General features: G+C 39.1%; 1 protein-coding gene across 1 annotated transcript; it reads left to right on the forward strand.

The window, feature by feature from the left end:
• LOC107608400 lies at positions 11,068-13,684 on the forward strand. Its single transcript, XM_021107192.1, has 8 exons — positions 11,068-11,178; positions 11,870-12,026; positions 12,350-12,373; positions 12,609-12,699; positions 12,800-13,025; positions 13,110-13,200; positions 13,285-13,320; positions 13,442-13,684. The coding sequence occupies exons 2-8, from the start codon at positions 11,902-11,904 to the stop codon at positions 13,536-13,538; spliced, it is 690 nt and encodes a 229-aa protein (XP_020962851.1). The 5' UTR covers positions 11,068-11,178; positions 11,870-11,901; the 3' UTR covers positions 13,539-13,684.

Below are 17,281 nucleotides of genomic sequence, written 5' to 3' on the forward strand. Positions count from 1 at the left end.
GTATACATTTAAATTTGTACCCATCTAATAATTAAAAAGATAATATAACTGTTACGGTGGGTAACCGGAGATTATGGGGTTGGATTAGTTTGGCTGGCCCAATCGTTGGAATGATGGAGTATCCGAGCGGATTGATGCGCCAAGGCCCTCCTCTAACTTCGGTATGAGAGAATGGGGGTGGTACCTGCAAAGACACTCCGATGCCAAAGTCAGCAAAGGGAGCAAAACAGGTCTAGAGAGTATTGGGCTTAGTGATACCTGAGAAGTGTCAGTGTATTTATAGTGGTGAACCCATAACCACCGTTGGTGTGGTTTCGTTATTCATGGGGAATAACCGTTCCTTTATCTTAGGGAGGTTGAGATATGGCTCCAGAAAGTGGGTAGAGAGATTTTAGGGGCAGCTACTCATTTGAATGGGTGTTTATCTGCCAGCTAATCTTCGTCCCGACTTCTTTAGAGCAAGTCGAGGTAGGAACCGACTTCGTGGGGTGAAGGTTGGTATAGAGCGAGGCTTAATCCTTTGGATTGGGCCTTTCGTTTGTACCAGGGCCTTATCATTGGGCCAGGGTATGAACAGTGCCCCTACTCGAGCCCAATTTCTTTTAAGATTTGGATTCGAGTATTCTACTCGGGGTCGTAGCCGACTTGGGAGGGAACCGACGTGTTTGTTCGAAACCGATGTGACTTTCGTGACTTTTGGTTTCCACAGTTACGTCCAATCAAATGTCGCGTCCGTTAGGGGTTTGCGTAGGTTTTAATTACATTGGTAATGGTGCGCCCATTAATGACCGCTTTCCGTTTTTACCATTATGCCCCTAACGTGCCTATAAATGCCTTCCCTCTCTTTCGTTGTTTCGTTTCTGCGTTTTTCAAATTTTCTTCTCTTCTGTACGTGGGGCATTCTTTGTTTGAAGGCTTGCATCTTCTTCTACCTTGTTTCCAGGCAAAGGTTAGCCTTTTTCTCCTCTTCTCTTTTATGAAATGCTTCTGTTTGCATGTCTTTATTCTTTAGATAGAGAGAAGTTGATTTCTAGTCTATGAGTCCGTATTCCCCTTAGAGACCATGTTTTTTATTTTCTTTTCTTTTTCCTTTGTAGGTTTCACTCACCTTTTTAGGAAAAGAAATGTCTTCCGTAGAAATTCTTTCTCAGTGGGTTGATGTCACAGTCTTAGGAGAGGAACCTCTGGTTGACACTGATTTTATTACTGACCTTCGCACTCGTCACCGGCTCTGCACCTCTGATGAGGATGAGCCAAAGTATGAATTGCTTGCCCCGGGTCCGGAAGACCGGGTTTGTTTCTGGAGGGCTACTGAGACGGCCCCTCATTTCTTCTTTATGTATGAGAGCATGATTACCCGTTTGGGTGTTTTCCTTCCATTTTCTGATTTCGAAATTGCTGTTTTACGTCACTGTCGTGTTGCACCTACCCAGCTTCACCCCAATTCCTGGGGCTTTTTGAAAATCTAATAGTTTATCAGCCATGCTTTAGACTTTCCGACTTCTTTGAGAATTTTCTTTCATCTCTTCCACATGACCAAGCCCTTCAGTGGGCAAAATAATAAGCAACAATGGGTGTCTTTCTGAGCTATACAAGGTCGGAGAGTTTTCACCCTTTTTGATGAATCCTTTCATGACTTCAAAAATTATTTTTTCAAAGTTCAAGGCGTAGAGGGTCACCACCCCTTTTTCTTGGATGAGAATTATTCCCCTCGCTTTCCCTTGTACTGGTTAGAGGCTTCCCCCTGTGAGAAATATGGTTTGGAGGATCTGGATGAGGTGGAGGCAGCCATTGTAGGGTTCCTCCGAGAAGTATGGGGGAGGGCCCCATATCTGGATACTAAAAAATTTCTCCAGGGGTCGTCGTCTTTTGTCCAGACACAACTAGGTAGCTTTTATCTACTTTGTTTCCGACTTGTTTCTATCGACTTTACCGACTTGTTTTACTAATCGTTTTCTTTTACAGAGATGGCGAGGAAGAATTCCAATGAGTCTTACCAGAGAGTCCAGGAGGCCAAGGCGAGGTCTCGCGCCAGAACCGGTGGTGCCAAGGTAACTAGCTCTCCTCTTCCTCTTCCTCCCCCTTCTTCCCAAAATTTGGGGACTCCTTCTCAACCCATTGTTATTCCTGCTTCGGCTTCTTCTCAGCCGTCCCCTCCTCTCCGACCTTCTCCTGAGCCAGAGAAGAAGAAGCGCAAGGCTTTAGAGTCTGGCTCTTCTTTTGAAGGGGAGGCTAAGGTGGATGCTCCTGCATTTATCCGAAAGTTCATCTATCCCCATACCCGTATAGGTATGGATGATGTTTCTATTCGGAACCACCTCACTATTCTGGCTGAGAAGAGCATCAGGGCGGCGGGGATTTGTGCCAAGTTCCTTGATATTTTTGAGAAGACTCCTCTTAGCTCTCTGGGTTCAACCTCTAAGGTTGAAGAGTTGGAGGGAAGGCTTCTCATATATCAGGAACATGAGAAGGAGTTGAAGAAGGAGGTTGCCAAATTGAAGGAGGAGAGGGATGGCCTCCGAGAGAAGGAGAGCAAGTTACAAGCCCTATGTAACATGGAGGAGGGCTTGAGAAAGAAGGCGCAGGAGAGTTATCCGAGTTTATTTGAGGACCTTGTGGCTGTAAGGAGGGACTTGTTGAACTCTCGGACTGCCTATGCCGAGTTGGAAGACTCTATTGCTGAGGGGGCCGAGGAGGCCTGGAGGATTTTTAAGGAGCAGGTCGAAGTTCTTGCTCCCGACCTGGATCTCTCTCCTTTGGATCCTGACAAGGTCGTTATTGATGGTGCCATAGTTTATCCCCCAGCTCCCGAGGTCGTCACCGAGTCAGATTTAAAGACTCGGGGGCAGAGAATCATTGAGTCCCCTCCTCGTCAAAAGGATGTTCCGAGCTCCTCAAGACCTCTCGGCGCCTCTTCTCCGACTCCTATGGACACTTCTCTCCCTGGTTCTGATGGCGCTCCGACTCCTCTTCCTGACTCTGGTGGTGATCCGACTACTCCCTTCGGTCCTGGTGGTGATGCTCTTTAAAAATTTGTTGGCTATATGGGGGCCCGGCCTGTGGGTCCCCTCTTTTTTAACTCTTTATATTTGTGGTGGTGGTATGTTGACATTTGCTTTGGCCTTTTATGGCCGTAAACAAAAATATTTATAGTTTCCCTTTTTTGGATAAGGGTTTTATTTAACAAAAAATATCCTTTTTGGTATAAGGGTTTCAGCTGCCTTTTTGTGTGCATGCTTTCTGATTTTGATTTTTCGAAGTCCCTTTAATCTTTTCTGAAAACCTTTTGCTTGTCTGTCTTTCTAAGCCTTTTCGTTTTAAGGACTTTAGGACAGCCTTTAAGCTTTTTCCTAGGTTTTTCGATCTCTTTTTTGTTATTCCTTATACTCAACTTTGTTTTATTGAGTTCTATGACTTAGGTTATTTTTGCGATGCGTTTTCTTTTCTACTCGATTTTTCATTTCGACTTATGAGTCGAAATGTCTCCGAGTTTCTCACGATCAACTTTTATAACCTCTTTACACCGACTTGTACCTCATCATTTTATCCCGACGACCATCTAGGTCGGTTCATGGGATTTTTACGTTTTGTCGAGCTTAAGTCGGCGCGTTTCGTAGGAAGAAAAATAAACGAGAAGGAATTTATAGTAGATATTGTAAAAGATCTTTATTAATTTGGGAAGGTACTTTACTGCTACTAAGGGTTTTTAATAATCTTTTCCCCCTTAGCCTCTACTATGATGCCTCATTAAAAACCCTTCTTCAGAAAAAACCCTTTAATGTTTGGGAAAAAATCGTGAAGTTGGGAAAAGAGTACATCAGGGAGTAGAGTTCGCTTTTAACTATAGTACCTTTTTATATTACAAGCATGCCACGATCTAGGTAACTCGGCGCCGCTTAGGTCGGTCACCTTATAATAACCTTTTCCTAAGACCTCGCTAACTTTGTAGGGTCCTTTCCAATTGACAGCGAGTTTTCCTTCCCCCGATTTGTTGACTCCTATGTCATTTCTGATTAAGACCAGATCGCTTAGTGCGAAACTTCTTCGAATGAATTTCTTGTTGTATCTGGTAGCCATCCTTTGCTTCAGCGCTGCTTCTCTTATCTGGGCTTGTTCTCGAACTTTGGGGAGCAACTCTAGCTCCTCTTTGTGCCCCTGTATGTTTCGGATTTCATCATGGAGAATCACTCTTGGGCTTTGCTCACTGATTTCTACTGGTATCATAGCTTCTACCCCATAGACAAGTCGGAAGGGTGTTTCTCCAGTTGCAAATTGGGGTGTCGTCCGATAAACCCACAGCACTTGGGGGAGCTCTTCTGTCCATGCTCCTTTTGCATCTTGTAGTCTTTTCTTTAGCCCTGCCAGTATGACTTTGTTGGCTGCCTCGGCTTGTCCATTTGCTTGTGGGTGTTCCACCGAGGTGAACTGGTGTTTGATTTTCATACTAGCCACTAGGCTTCTGAAGGTGGAATCGGTGAACTGGGTTCTATTATCTGTGGTAATGGAGTGAGGTATCACATACCTTGTAATGATATTTTTGTAGAGGAACCTCCGACTTCTATGGGCGGTGATAGTGGCCAATGGTTCTGCTTCTATCCACTTTGTGAAGTAGTCTATTCCTACAATTAAGCATTTGACTTGCCCTGGCGCCTGGGGAAAAGGACCTAATAAATCCATTCCCCATTTTGCGAAGGGCCATGGAGAAGTTATACTAATGAGCTCCTCGGGAGGAGCTACGTGGAAATTTGCATGCATTTGGCAAGGTTGGCATTTTTTCACAAATTCTGTGGCATCTTTCTGCAAGGTCGGCCAGACCAGAGGATTCATCCATCCGAGATTTAGCCCGGATACCTCGAGGACATCTTGTTTGCCCTCTGCTTTTACTACAGAGGGCTCTTGGAGAGTTTCCTGGATCAGGCTTCTATTATTCCCTCCTGGCTTAGTACTCGCTAACTTGGAGAGGGCGTCTGCTCTGCTATTGAGATCCCGAGTTATATGCTTAACTTCGGTTTCGGCAAAGTGCCCGAGGTATTCCAGAATTTTTTCCAGGTATCTCTTCATGTTTGGGTCTTTGGCCTGATACTCTCCATTTATCTGGGAGGTTACCACCTGAGAGTCACTGTATATCGTCACTTTTGTCGCACCGACCTCTTCTGCTAGCTTCAATCTTGCAATCAGGGCTTCATATTCTGCCTGATTATTTAAAGCTGAGAATTCGAATTTGAGGGATACCTCTATTTGAGTTCCCCTTTCATCCGCCAGTATTATGCCTGCACTACTTTCTGTTTTATTTGAGGATCCATCTACATAGAGTTCCCATGTAGTTGGCTTTTCCTCTTGGTCTCTTGCGTACTCAGCTATGAAGTCGGTGAGGCATTGGGCTTTGATTGCTGTCCGAGTTTCATACTTCAAATCAAACTCGGAGAGCTCTATTGCCCATTGAACCATTCTCCCCGCAACATCCGTCTTCTGGAAGATTTGTTTCATGGGTTGGTTCGTTCTGACTCTTATTGTATGTGCTTGAAAATAAGGCCGTAGCCTTCGTGAGGCTATTACTAAGGAGTAGGCAAACTTCTCTAGTTTGTGGTACCTTAGCTCGGGGCCTTGTAGAACTTTGCTGATGAAGTAGATTGGATGCTGTCCGGCCTCATTCTCCCTTATCAGGGCTGATGCGACAGCTCTGTCTGCTACAGACAAATAAAGGACGAGATCTTCCCCAATTAGAGGTCGGGTTAGGATTGGTGGTTGACTCAAGAACCTTTTGAACTCCTAGAATGCTTGTTCGCATTCCAGAGTCCGTTTGAACTGGCATCCTGTTCTTAATAAAGAAAACAGTGGAAGGGATTTGAGTGCTGATCTTGCCAAGAATCTGGAGAAGGCTGCAAGTCGGCCATTCAATTGCTGAACCTTTCTTAAGCAAGTCAGGCTCTTCATTTCCAGGATAGCTTTACACTTATCGGGATTTGCTTCAATCCCTCTCTGTGTTAGCATAAAACCTAGGAATTTTCCAGCCTCCACCGCAAAGGCACACTTTGCGGGATTTAGCCTCATCCTGTGTAGCCTTATGGTGTCGAAGACTTGCGAGAGGTCGACTTCTTCTTTGGTTTTCACTAGCATGTTGTCGACGTAGACTTCCATTAAGCTCCCTAGGTGAGGGGCGAACACTTTATTCATCAACCTTTGGTATGTGGCCCCTGCAATTTTAATCCAAATGGCATGACTACGTAGCAAAAATTAGCTCTGGGCGTGATGAATGATGTTTTCTCCTGGTCTGACTCATACATCAGGATTTGGTTATATCCCGAGTAGGCATCAATGAACGACAAGTATTGATATCCTGAGCTAGAGTCTACTAGGGTATCAATACTCGGGAGTGGATAAGGGTCTTTGGGACATGCTTTATTTAAGTCGGTGTAGTCAACACACATCCTCCAATTGCCGTTTTGCTTCTTGACTAGAACTACATTTGCTAGCCATGTTGGATATTTAACTTCTCTAATGAAGCCGGCTTCTAGGAGTGCCTGAACTTGCTCTTCCACCACTAGGGCTCGTTCCGGGCCGAGCTTGCGCCTTTTCTGTTGTACAGGTCGGGATCCCGGATGTACCGAGAGCTTGTGGGACATGAGCTCGGGGTCTATCCCGGGCATGTCGGAAGCCTTCCAGGAGAAGAGGTCGGAATTGTCTCTTAGGAGCTTAGTCAACCCTTGCTTCAGGGTTTCCCCTAGGTCGGCTCCTATGCTGGCATTCTTCCCTTCCTCTTCGTCGACCTGTATTTCTTCAGTTTTTCCTCCTCGCTGTGGTCGTAGCTCTTTTTTGGCCCTTGCACCACCGAGCTCTATGGTGTGAACCTCTTTGCCTTTTCCCCTCAGGTTCAGGCTTTCATTGTAACACTTTCTTGCCAACTTCTGGTCTCCCCGCACTGTTGCTATTCTCGCAGGTGTCGGAAATTTCATGCAATGATGGGGGGTAGACACCACCACTCTAAGTCGATTCAGGGTAGTTCTGCCGATTAAGGCATTGTATGCTGACCCTACGTCGATGACTATAAAGTCTATACTCAGAGTTTTGGATTTTTCCCCCTTTCCGAAGGTAGTGTGGAGAGGTATAAATCCTAGTGGTTTTATTGGCGTATCGCCTAGCCCGTACAAGGTGTCGGGATAGGCTCTTAACTCCTTTTCATCCAGCCCCAGTTTGTCAAACACGGGCTTGAAAATGATATCCGCCGAGCTTCCTTGATCTACTAGGGTTCTGTGGAGATGGGCATTAGCTAGGATCATAGTTATTACCACTGGATCGTCATGTCCAGGGATTACTCATTGTCCGTCCTCTTTTGTAAATGAGATAGTGGGGACGTCGGATGATTCATTTCTGACCTGGTAGACTCGCTTGAGGTGTCTTTTGCGAGCGGACTTGGTGAGTCCCCCTCCCGCGAATCCGCCTGAGATCATATGTATATGTCTCTTCGGAGTCTGCGGTGGTGGGTCTCTTCTATCCACATCGTCTCGCTTTCTCTTCCCATGATTGTCCGACCTTTCTATGAGATATCTGTCAAGTCGGCCTTCTTTGGCAAGCTTTTCTATCACATTTTTAAGGTCGTAACAGTCATTTGTCGAGTGACCATATATTTTATGATACTCACAGTAGTCGCTGCGACTCCCCCTTTTTTATTTTTAATGGGCCTGGGAGGTGGCAGCCTTTCAGTATTGCAAATTTCTCTGTATACGTCCGCTATAGAAACCTTTAGAGGAGTATAAGAGTGATATTTCCTGGGCCTGTCAGGACCGAGGTCTTCTTTCTTCTTGGGCTCCCTTTCTCTCTCTTTTATTGAGGGAAGGTGCCCAGGTCGCCAGCTCGACTCTCTCAGCCTGACATTTTCCTCCATGTTGATGTATTTTTCAGCTCTTTCTTGTACATCACTCAGGGATGTGGGGTGCCTTTTTGATATGGACTGTGAGAAGGAACCTTCCCTAAGTCCATTTACTAGCCCCATAATGACTGTCTCGGTGGGTAGGTCTTGAATCTCTAAGCATGCTTTGTTGAACCTTTCCATATAATCTCGTAGAGGTTCTCCGACCTCCTGTTTTATTCCCAGGAGGCTCCATGCATGCTTTACTTTATCTTTCTGAATGGAGAACCTCATCAGAAACTTCCTCGAGAGGTCCTCGAAGCTGGTAACCGACCTTGGAGGGAGACTATCGAACCACTTCATCGCTGCTTTCGATAAGGTGGTCGGGAAAGCTTTGCAGCGCGTTGCATCAGAAGCATCAGCCAGATACATCCGACTTTTAAAGTTGCTTAGATGATGCTTCGGATCGGTGGTTCCGTCATAGAGGTCCATATCGGGGCTTTTAAAGTTTTTTAGAACTTTTGCCCTCATTATGTCCTCACTGAAAGGGTCCTCCCCTCCCGGGGGCGACTCTTCTCGATCTTCACGGGAATTCTGACCTCTGAGGGAGAATTCTAACTTTAAGAGTTTTTTCTCTAACTCTTTTCGTCGATCCATCTCCTCTCTTAGGTGCTTTTCTATCTCCGATTCCTGTTCCAGCTGTTCCAAGCGACTTTGGTGGACATGGACTAGCCCCATTAGTTCAGTTGCGTGGGGTGGTCCATCCTTTTCTGATTCACGCCCCTCCAAGGAATTTGTCTTCGGATTTTTAAATCCGGAGGTTCCTTCCCTGTGTTGGTCGTTGGTTTCCTGGTGAAGGGTCAGGTCTACGTCGTGGTTTCCGGTATCCAGATTCTCTTGTTCGGAATCTGATGCCACATGACCGTCTTCCTGTGACATGTCCGCCTTTACTGGTTGATCTCACGGGTCCCCGGCAACGGCGCCAATGTTACGGTGGGTAACCGGAGATTATGGGGTTGGATTAGTTTGGCTGGCCCAATCGTTGGAATGATGGAGTATCCGAGCGGATTGATGCGCCAAGGCCCTCCTCTAACTTCGGTATGAGAGAATGGGGGGTGGTACCTGCAAAGACACTCCGATGCCAAAGTCAGCAAAGGGAGCAAAACAGGTCTAGAGAGTATTGGGTTTAGTGATACCTGAGAAGTGTCAGTGTATTTATAGTGGTGAACCCATAACCACCGTTGGTGTGGTTCCGTTATTCATGGGGAATAACCCTTTCTTTATCTTAGTGAGGTTGAGATATGGCTCCAGAAAGTGGGTAGAGAGATTTTAGGGGCAGTTACTCATTTGAATGGGTGTTTATCTGCCAGCTAATCTTCGTCCCGACTTCTTTAGAGCAAGTCGAGGTAGGAACCGACTTCGTGGGGTGAAGGTCGGTATAGAGCGAGGCTTAATCCTTTGGATTGGGCCTTTCGTTTGTACCTGGGCCTTATCATTGGGCCAGGGTATGAACAATAACAAACCTGATGGATTTTTTATTTTAATAAATAAAATAAATGTAATATTTATCGAAATAAATATTTTTGCAAAAATTTACCGATTTAAATTTCCTTGTCATATCTCGTTTACAGTATAAATGAGATGATTTTTTAGGTATATGGCAAGTCAAATTGATACGTGTATATTTTGATATATGTATTTTTTTTAAAAAAATTGAAAATAATAAAAAATATTAATAATATCAATAATCTAAACTGTTGGCATGTAATTAGTACATAAAAAGTTGATAGAAGAGATTAAAATGGATATGTTTGATCAATTTTAGTCTATTTTAAATAATAGGGATTAACACGTTTATTTAGAAATCATTAAACTTCCCACTATTAATACGGTTACCCCTTTTCTAATTATCCACTTTTTAAAAATTTAAAATATAATTTTTTTGTGACTAAAATATAATTTAAATACACGTGATTTATTTGATAACTCGGTTCATGCATGTTACTGCTCTATATATAATATGAAATCTTTTTTACTTAAATTATATTTCAAATTTTTATGTACTACTCCCATGCAACAAATAAAATTTATATATACTCCCGTGTAAAAACAAAAAAAGTAAGTGAATATGAAAGAAAATAAATGTGCTGTGATAATAGGTAGTTACAAATATATTTTCAACACACTATTAATAATGGGCAATTACAAATATATTTTTATTTATACACTATTAATATATTTGTTTTTTCCATATTCACTTAGGGAGTATATATAAATTTTATTTGTTGGATGGAGTGCATAAAAATTTGGAATATAATTTTTTATGCCCCATCCTTTTCTAATAAAATAACAGATATTGTACCCATTTTTTATGAACAACTTTAATTATTAAATAGAATTTTTAAATTAATTATAAAATTATTTTACTTTTAAATTGTGGATGTTTTAAACTATGTTACAAAAGATTTGAATGATTTATTTTTAATGTACTGATAATATAAAAATAATTATACGGTTATTTAAAAATTAGAAGTAATAAGTAATTATTTAATGCTTAATATGATATTGGTTATAATTACGTGATAATTGAAACGGTTATCTCTCACACGTTATCTTCCATTATCCACGTGAGAGATAACCGTTTCAATTCTCCCCATATCGGTATATCCCATCAATCTCTCAACAGTTGCCAAACAATTATTTTTATTTTTCAAATTTAAATCAATCAAATTGAAAGAGATTGATGGGATAGTAGAGAGAAAATTGAAAATGTTATTTCTCACGTGATAGGAGAGATAACGTGAGAAATAACCGTTTCAATTATTCTCACGTAGTTGTCATAACGACCAATATTATTGCTTCTCATTAAATAATTTCTCTTTTTGAGTATTAATTGATTAAATATATCCATTTCAATCTCTTTTACCAATTTTTTATGTATTAATTGCATGCCAAAATTTTGACTTATTGATATTATTAATATTTTTTATTATTTTTAAAATTGAAAAAAAATACATGTATCTCATTTATACGGTAAAATTGACACGAAATCTGACAAGTCAAATTAACACGTGTGTAAACGAGATATGGCAAGAGAATTTAAATCGATAAATTCTCATAAAAATATTTATTTCGATAAATATTATATTTATTTTATTTATTAAAATAAAAAATCCCAAACCTGATGCGTTGCTTAATAAAAGAAGTTGGGTTTAGTAGCTCACACGTAAAACGTTCTAATCTCTGTCAACCTGATCTACCATTCATTCACATAAAACAAACCCTAAGTAGACGGTGTTTTTCTGCAGCACCGATTTCTGCAACCCTAACTGGTAATTGCTACTTTTATACCTAATTCGTTTTAAATTATTCATATTCAGGATTTGGATTATGGTTAATGTGCTGCTATTGGTGAGTTTTGGTTGTGAATCAAGATGAGTTCTTGAGGCGATCGCGGGAGAACATGGAATTTCCTATTTTATTGTTAGGATAACGAGGGTTACGTTTTAAGCTTTTTCTGGTTTTGATTTGCTAAGATTTTCGATGTGGTTTGTTGTGCTTTTCCTTGCTGTGTTTTGTGCTAGGGTTTTGAATAACAACGAAAAAATGAGCTAGTTGCTCTATTTAATTTTTTTGCAACAATTTTGAAAAATAATAATTACAAATCTTGTATTTAACTGAGTTTAGATTGAGAACTATGCTTGATTATTTAGGTTTACACTTTAATCTTTGAGTACCAATTATTATTATTGACGAGGTTATATATATATATTTTCAATTGAGATTTATTTTCTTTTTCAGATATTTCATTTCAGATTTAATTGAGGATATATAAGTGAACTCTGACAGCATTCTAGATTCTTCATCTAGGATATTAATTCCTCTTAAATGTTGGTTGTTTTAGTAAATTAATCTTGCAATGGAGCAAAATGAATGTTAATGTTTCTGATGCTAACCCCAATGATCAAACCAATTCACAAGGCTTGTTATATAGAAATGATCCATTCTGCTTATTGTTTGCAGAACCTGTAGTAGAAGTGAAATTGAAGAGCAGTATGAAAGAAGCAGCAGCAATACCATACAATTTAAGATGTCATGGTCGTGTAGTTGGCGACCGCTATTTGAGGCCTAGACAAGTCCAGGTTGATTATAGCTCCAAGAGACGTCGGTCCAGACGCAGGTTATGCTTGTTACTTTTTAGAGCTTCTTGCCTTCTCCTTTTACATACGGTTTGTTCAGCTAATAAGAATTCGCATCAAATTATCAATATATTGATTTCTTTTTTTTAATATTCCTTTCCTTGAAAATCAATTGTTGTTTGAAATCAAAGACAAAAGCCTTGTGATCCCTCTTCATCAGAATCTGATGAAGATGAAGAGCCCCCCTTACCTTCGCTTATAGTTTATGGCATTACATTATTAGATTATTATTATTATTGCTTAAATTTCCTTGTTCTTACAAATCAACTTCTATGTGACATCAAAGGACCCTTTTTTATTGAAGGCGAGGCACTGAAGCTGAAGAAGTGTGAGTGCTATTATGATTTGTAACCATATATCAATATAATAAACTCCGCCTATGTTACACTTGCGGTACATAGTCGGTACATAGCCGGTCCCAAGCCCGGATAAAGGAGGAGGGTTGTGTTAGGTCTTCGGCAACCAACATAAAAATATAGCCGAACCCCCATGACATATCAATATAATAATACCTCCTTTTGGTTTTTTTCCCCTTTCTTTTTTTTTTTTGGGCATTCTTCCAGATTTCTAAGGAAAATGAGATTTAAATTTATTGAGACTACGTTTCCTTATCCATTAGCTGCAATGAAACACTACAACCATGGGCTAAAAGAGGTAAATTAACTTCTTAGTCCTAGTCTATTGATTTCTTTTGATTATAGTACCTTTATTAAACAATAAAAAGAAAAATTCTTCCTTGTTATTTGTTTTTCAGGAAGAGCAATATGAGGTTACTGGTACTCGTGGAAAAGTGTGCCGTTATTTCAAAAAACTTGGCTATATACGCCTAATGCACTTTATAGCTGAGCCTAAATATACTAAAAACATGCCCAATGCATCAGAGGATACCGCTAAGCACTTTTATGCCAGAGTTCATCAAATGCCTAATCGTGAAACTCATGTGGATTACTGTAAAGTGCAAGAAAAACCCTCACCACGTGGTATCTTTACTAAAATTTTTCTTTCGTGCTTTCTATTTTTTGTGGCCCCACTTAATGATGCGGCTTGTTTGGAATGTGTTGTAGGTCCTTTTCTCCATGAAGTCGTTCCCTTGTGCTGTGAAACTTGTGGTCTTAAGGATCTGAAAGCCCTTGAGTCAAAATCATTGGAATTGAGGTTTATTCACTCTTTAGTGATAGTAATATATATTGAGTTGTTTATAAGAGTTTATATTGACTTGTTTTTATTTTGGAATTGAAGTGCTGAAGGTGAAGGAGGAAAGGAGGAGTATTGGAAGTAAGAGTCACTGTTTCTCTTTTTATAATATGTTTATCTTCTGCATATGGATTATGATTTTTAATTGAAAATTGTTTGGCTTACACGTTTGTTTTTATTTGTTTTTCTATGCTTTCTGCAGTGGTTATCACACCTCCACTCCTCCAAAACTTATTGTGGCACGCAGAAACCCAGAGTTCATAGCAAAACAAGCCGCCGGGAGAAAGAAAAAACGTTGAATGGATCTTAGAAGAATTGAACAACTAATATCCAGTCTGTACTCATGTATGACTGTTCCTTTGGCAAGATTTTCTTGTAAAGCAATGTTGTTTGCGGAGAATACTTTCTAACTTGACTACAGTAATATTAGCTAAGGTTTTCTGTACTACATTTGTGTGATTATGTCTATATTTCTACTAATTTCTACTAATTCTGGCGGAAAATTATGGGATGTGGTGTGCATTGATCATATTGGTATATATGGTGATTTGTCTAATTGTGGTTAGCTACAAAAGCATCTTGTTTTATATCACCTTTGGTGTATGCTACAGGGTGAACGGCTTGTTTAGAGGTTTAATAATCTATCTGGTTAAATCGGTTTAAATAACTAATAAAATTATTTAAATTCTATTTTAAATTTATGGGTATCCAAATTTTATTTTAAGAATTTGATTAATTTTAGATTGCTTGGTTGTGATGTGTTTAAATAGAATAAGAATCGAATATTTTCTTTTAATACTTGTAAGTTGAATATTTTTATATTCTTTAAAATATAAGAGAGATAATTAAGGGCAAAACACATAGTTAAACTAAATGGAGAGAAAAACTTCACAATTCTACTAAAAGTAAAAACGCAAAGTGAATCTCCCAAAAGCAGCATCAAAACGCAAAGTGAATCTCCATGTAATTTGAATTAACCCAATTCGAATTACACAAAGCAATTACGTGTTACGTGTGATTATAGTAATTCGAATAATGTTGATTTGAATTATGCATGCATGAGCTCCAATAGTAATTGGAAGCATATTAATTTGAATTACACACAAACAAGCACACTGTTTTTGCTACCCTTAGTTTGAACTAGTACACCATTTTTGCTATCCTTAGTAATTCGAAACAATATGATTCGAATTATCCCCGGTTTGGCTGCCCATAGTAATTTGAAATAACACTCAAATTTTAAATAAAATACTCTACATAGTCAATAATAATTTAGAAATAAAAAAAAGGGTAAAACACGTTAATAAGCCAAAGCCAAAACAAAATTTCATAAATCAACCAAATTGAAAATCAATACATGAATCAACCAGAAGTACATTTTCATGTAATTCGAATTAGGCTAATTCGAATTATACATTTAATGTAATTCGAATCACACTTATTCAAATTACACACACGAACACAAGCACTAATTCGAATCAGAGTGATTCGAACTACACACACAAACTCACATACTAGTTCAAATTGGACTGATTCGAACTAGTATCCGGTATATTAGCTCATAGTAATTTGAAGCATGCTGATTCGAATTATGGAATATTTACCAAAAATATTAGAAAAATATTAGTGAAATATTTTTCAAAAATATTAGAAAAAAACTATATAATATAAAAAAAATATACTACAAAAAATATAAAAAAAATTATAAATATTAGTTGAATGTGAATTCTATAGCATAAATCTAATCCATGCAATTATTTTAATACACCAACAATTATATCTATATGGAGTCAATGCTAAATCGAATTCAATTAGTTCGATAATACGAGTCTATGAAAAAAAATTGTATTTTATAAAGTTTAAAAATTTTTATTATGTAATAAGTTAGTAACGAGTACATTACAAATCTTTTATAGTACTTATCATAACAATGTTTAATTTAATAATTGTTATTAAAGTTTTAGTTGTACTCGTTACAAAATAAATAATCACAATAAACTAGTAAGAGAATATTCCAAATCTAACCCAATATACTTCATACCTCCACTACCTTTCCAACTAGGGATGTCAATGGGGCAGGGCGGGGGCAGGGGATGCCTCTCTACTCCCCATCCCCACCCTCAGATTTGCTCCCCATTCCCGCCCCCGTTCCCCGCCGTGGGGTAATATTGCTCCCCATCCCCATTCCCCACAGGGCCCCATTCCCCGCGGGGACCCCATTCCCCATCTACATAATAGTTCTAACTAATTATTAATTTTCATATGAATAGAGCTGCAAGTATCTATCTTACACAAAAACTACAAGATTTTATACAAAAAGTCTAAATGACACGATGGCGACTTCTTTCGAAATAACGCAATTGGGGGATGCAACAACGAGCCAAAGGACAAAGCAGTGGACGAGGTGGGAGACGCGGCAACAGAGAGGAGAATGAACACGACGGCAGAGTTACGAAAAGGAACGCCGCAAATAGAAATTACGACACGGTAAGGGTGATGGCACAGTGAGGTGTGACGATGCGGTGAGAAGGGTGACGAGGGGGTGGCTGCAGAGAGGTTGGATGGAGTATGGACAGCCTTAGGGATCTCTGAATTAAAGAAGGGTTATGCAAATAAAGATTAAGAGTTTTGGGTTTCTCTATATATGTGTGTGTGAGAAATGACTAAAAAACATATATGAGAAATAAACTATTAAGGATAATTCAACGAAATCATAAATTTCGGGGAATAGCGGAGATGGGGCGGGGATCCCGCTCGGGTCGGGTCCCCGCGCCTGCTTCGGGAGAATTTTGTCCCCCATCCCATCCCCACGGAAAAAATTCCCCACAATTGGATCCCCATTCGGGGCAGTCCCCGCAGGGATCCCTGCGTCTCGAAAAATTTTGTCATCCCTATTCCCAACAGAATATTCCAAGAGCTGAACTTTATGCAAGCACACACAAACACACACAATACAAACAAATAATGTACAAGTAAGACAAGTAAGACAATTAGCAAATAATTAGGAAATATTTACACTTAGGCATACCAAAGCAATTAAGCAAACCCAAACATATGTAAATTGATGCAAACCCTGAGACGATTTTTAATATGAAAACGTTAATGGAGCGCTGTTATAGACTGTCAGATGTCACGTTAAAATTTATAAAATGATGCAGTTTTAGTTTTGACATTTAAATAGCTCAAAAACGGCATCGTATCACTTATTTTGTTACGTAAAATTTTAATTAACACCATTTACGATGATGTTTTTGGGTTATTTGAGTGCGAAAAGTAAAATGACATTATTTTACAAAATTTAGTGTGACATCCAGCTGTTCATGACAGTATTCCGTTAACGTTTATATGTTGAAAATTGTTTCAAGGACTAATATAAATTATGTTCACAAAGTTTAGATATTAAATAAAAAAATTAAAATTTTAGGAACTAAATTAAAAATTGCATGTAACTTCAAGAATCCAATTAAGTATTATCTCAAAAAAATGAATAGGCAACTCAATCCAACTGTGGTTACCAAATTTTAATTCAATCCAAAAATTTTGGTATGTTGGATTGGGTCAAAAAAACCACAAATTCGTTGGTTAGCTCAAAACAATAGCAACTCCTAAATTTAAGTTGAAAAAAAGGTTGTGAAATAGCAAGGAATTATCCGAAAGAATGCAATGAACGAATTATTCTTTTTAGGTTTAATTACTCTGTTGGTCCTATAGTTTCACCAAATTTTTAATTAGGTCCCTATACTTTTTTTTCATTCAATTGGATCCTTACACTGCTTTTAATTTTGTAATTACGTCCTTTTCATGTTAAAAATGAGATAAGTAACTAACAAAAAATTAACCAACATCAATCAATAATCTAAAAAAAATCAATACTCAATTCATTTTTTTTAAATTATTCTTTTATACTTTTTTTTCTTTTTTCTTCCTCTCAACACCACAATTTCATCTACCATCAAAAGTTATCCATCTCCACCAAGTTACTGTACTTTTATCGGCCACTTACCACCCATCACCCTAAATTCTAAATTTCAAATCTTAAATT

The sequence above is a fragment of the Arachis ipaensis genome, chromosome B07 (genome assembly GCF_000816755.2).
Source record: "Arachis ipaensis cultivar K30076 chromosome B07, Araip1.1, whole genome shotgun sequence".
In the NCBI taxonomy this organism is placed as follows: domain Eukaryota; kingdom Viridiplantae; phylum Streptophyta; class Magnoliopsida; order Fabales; family Fabaceae; genus Arachis; species Arachis ipaensis.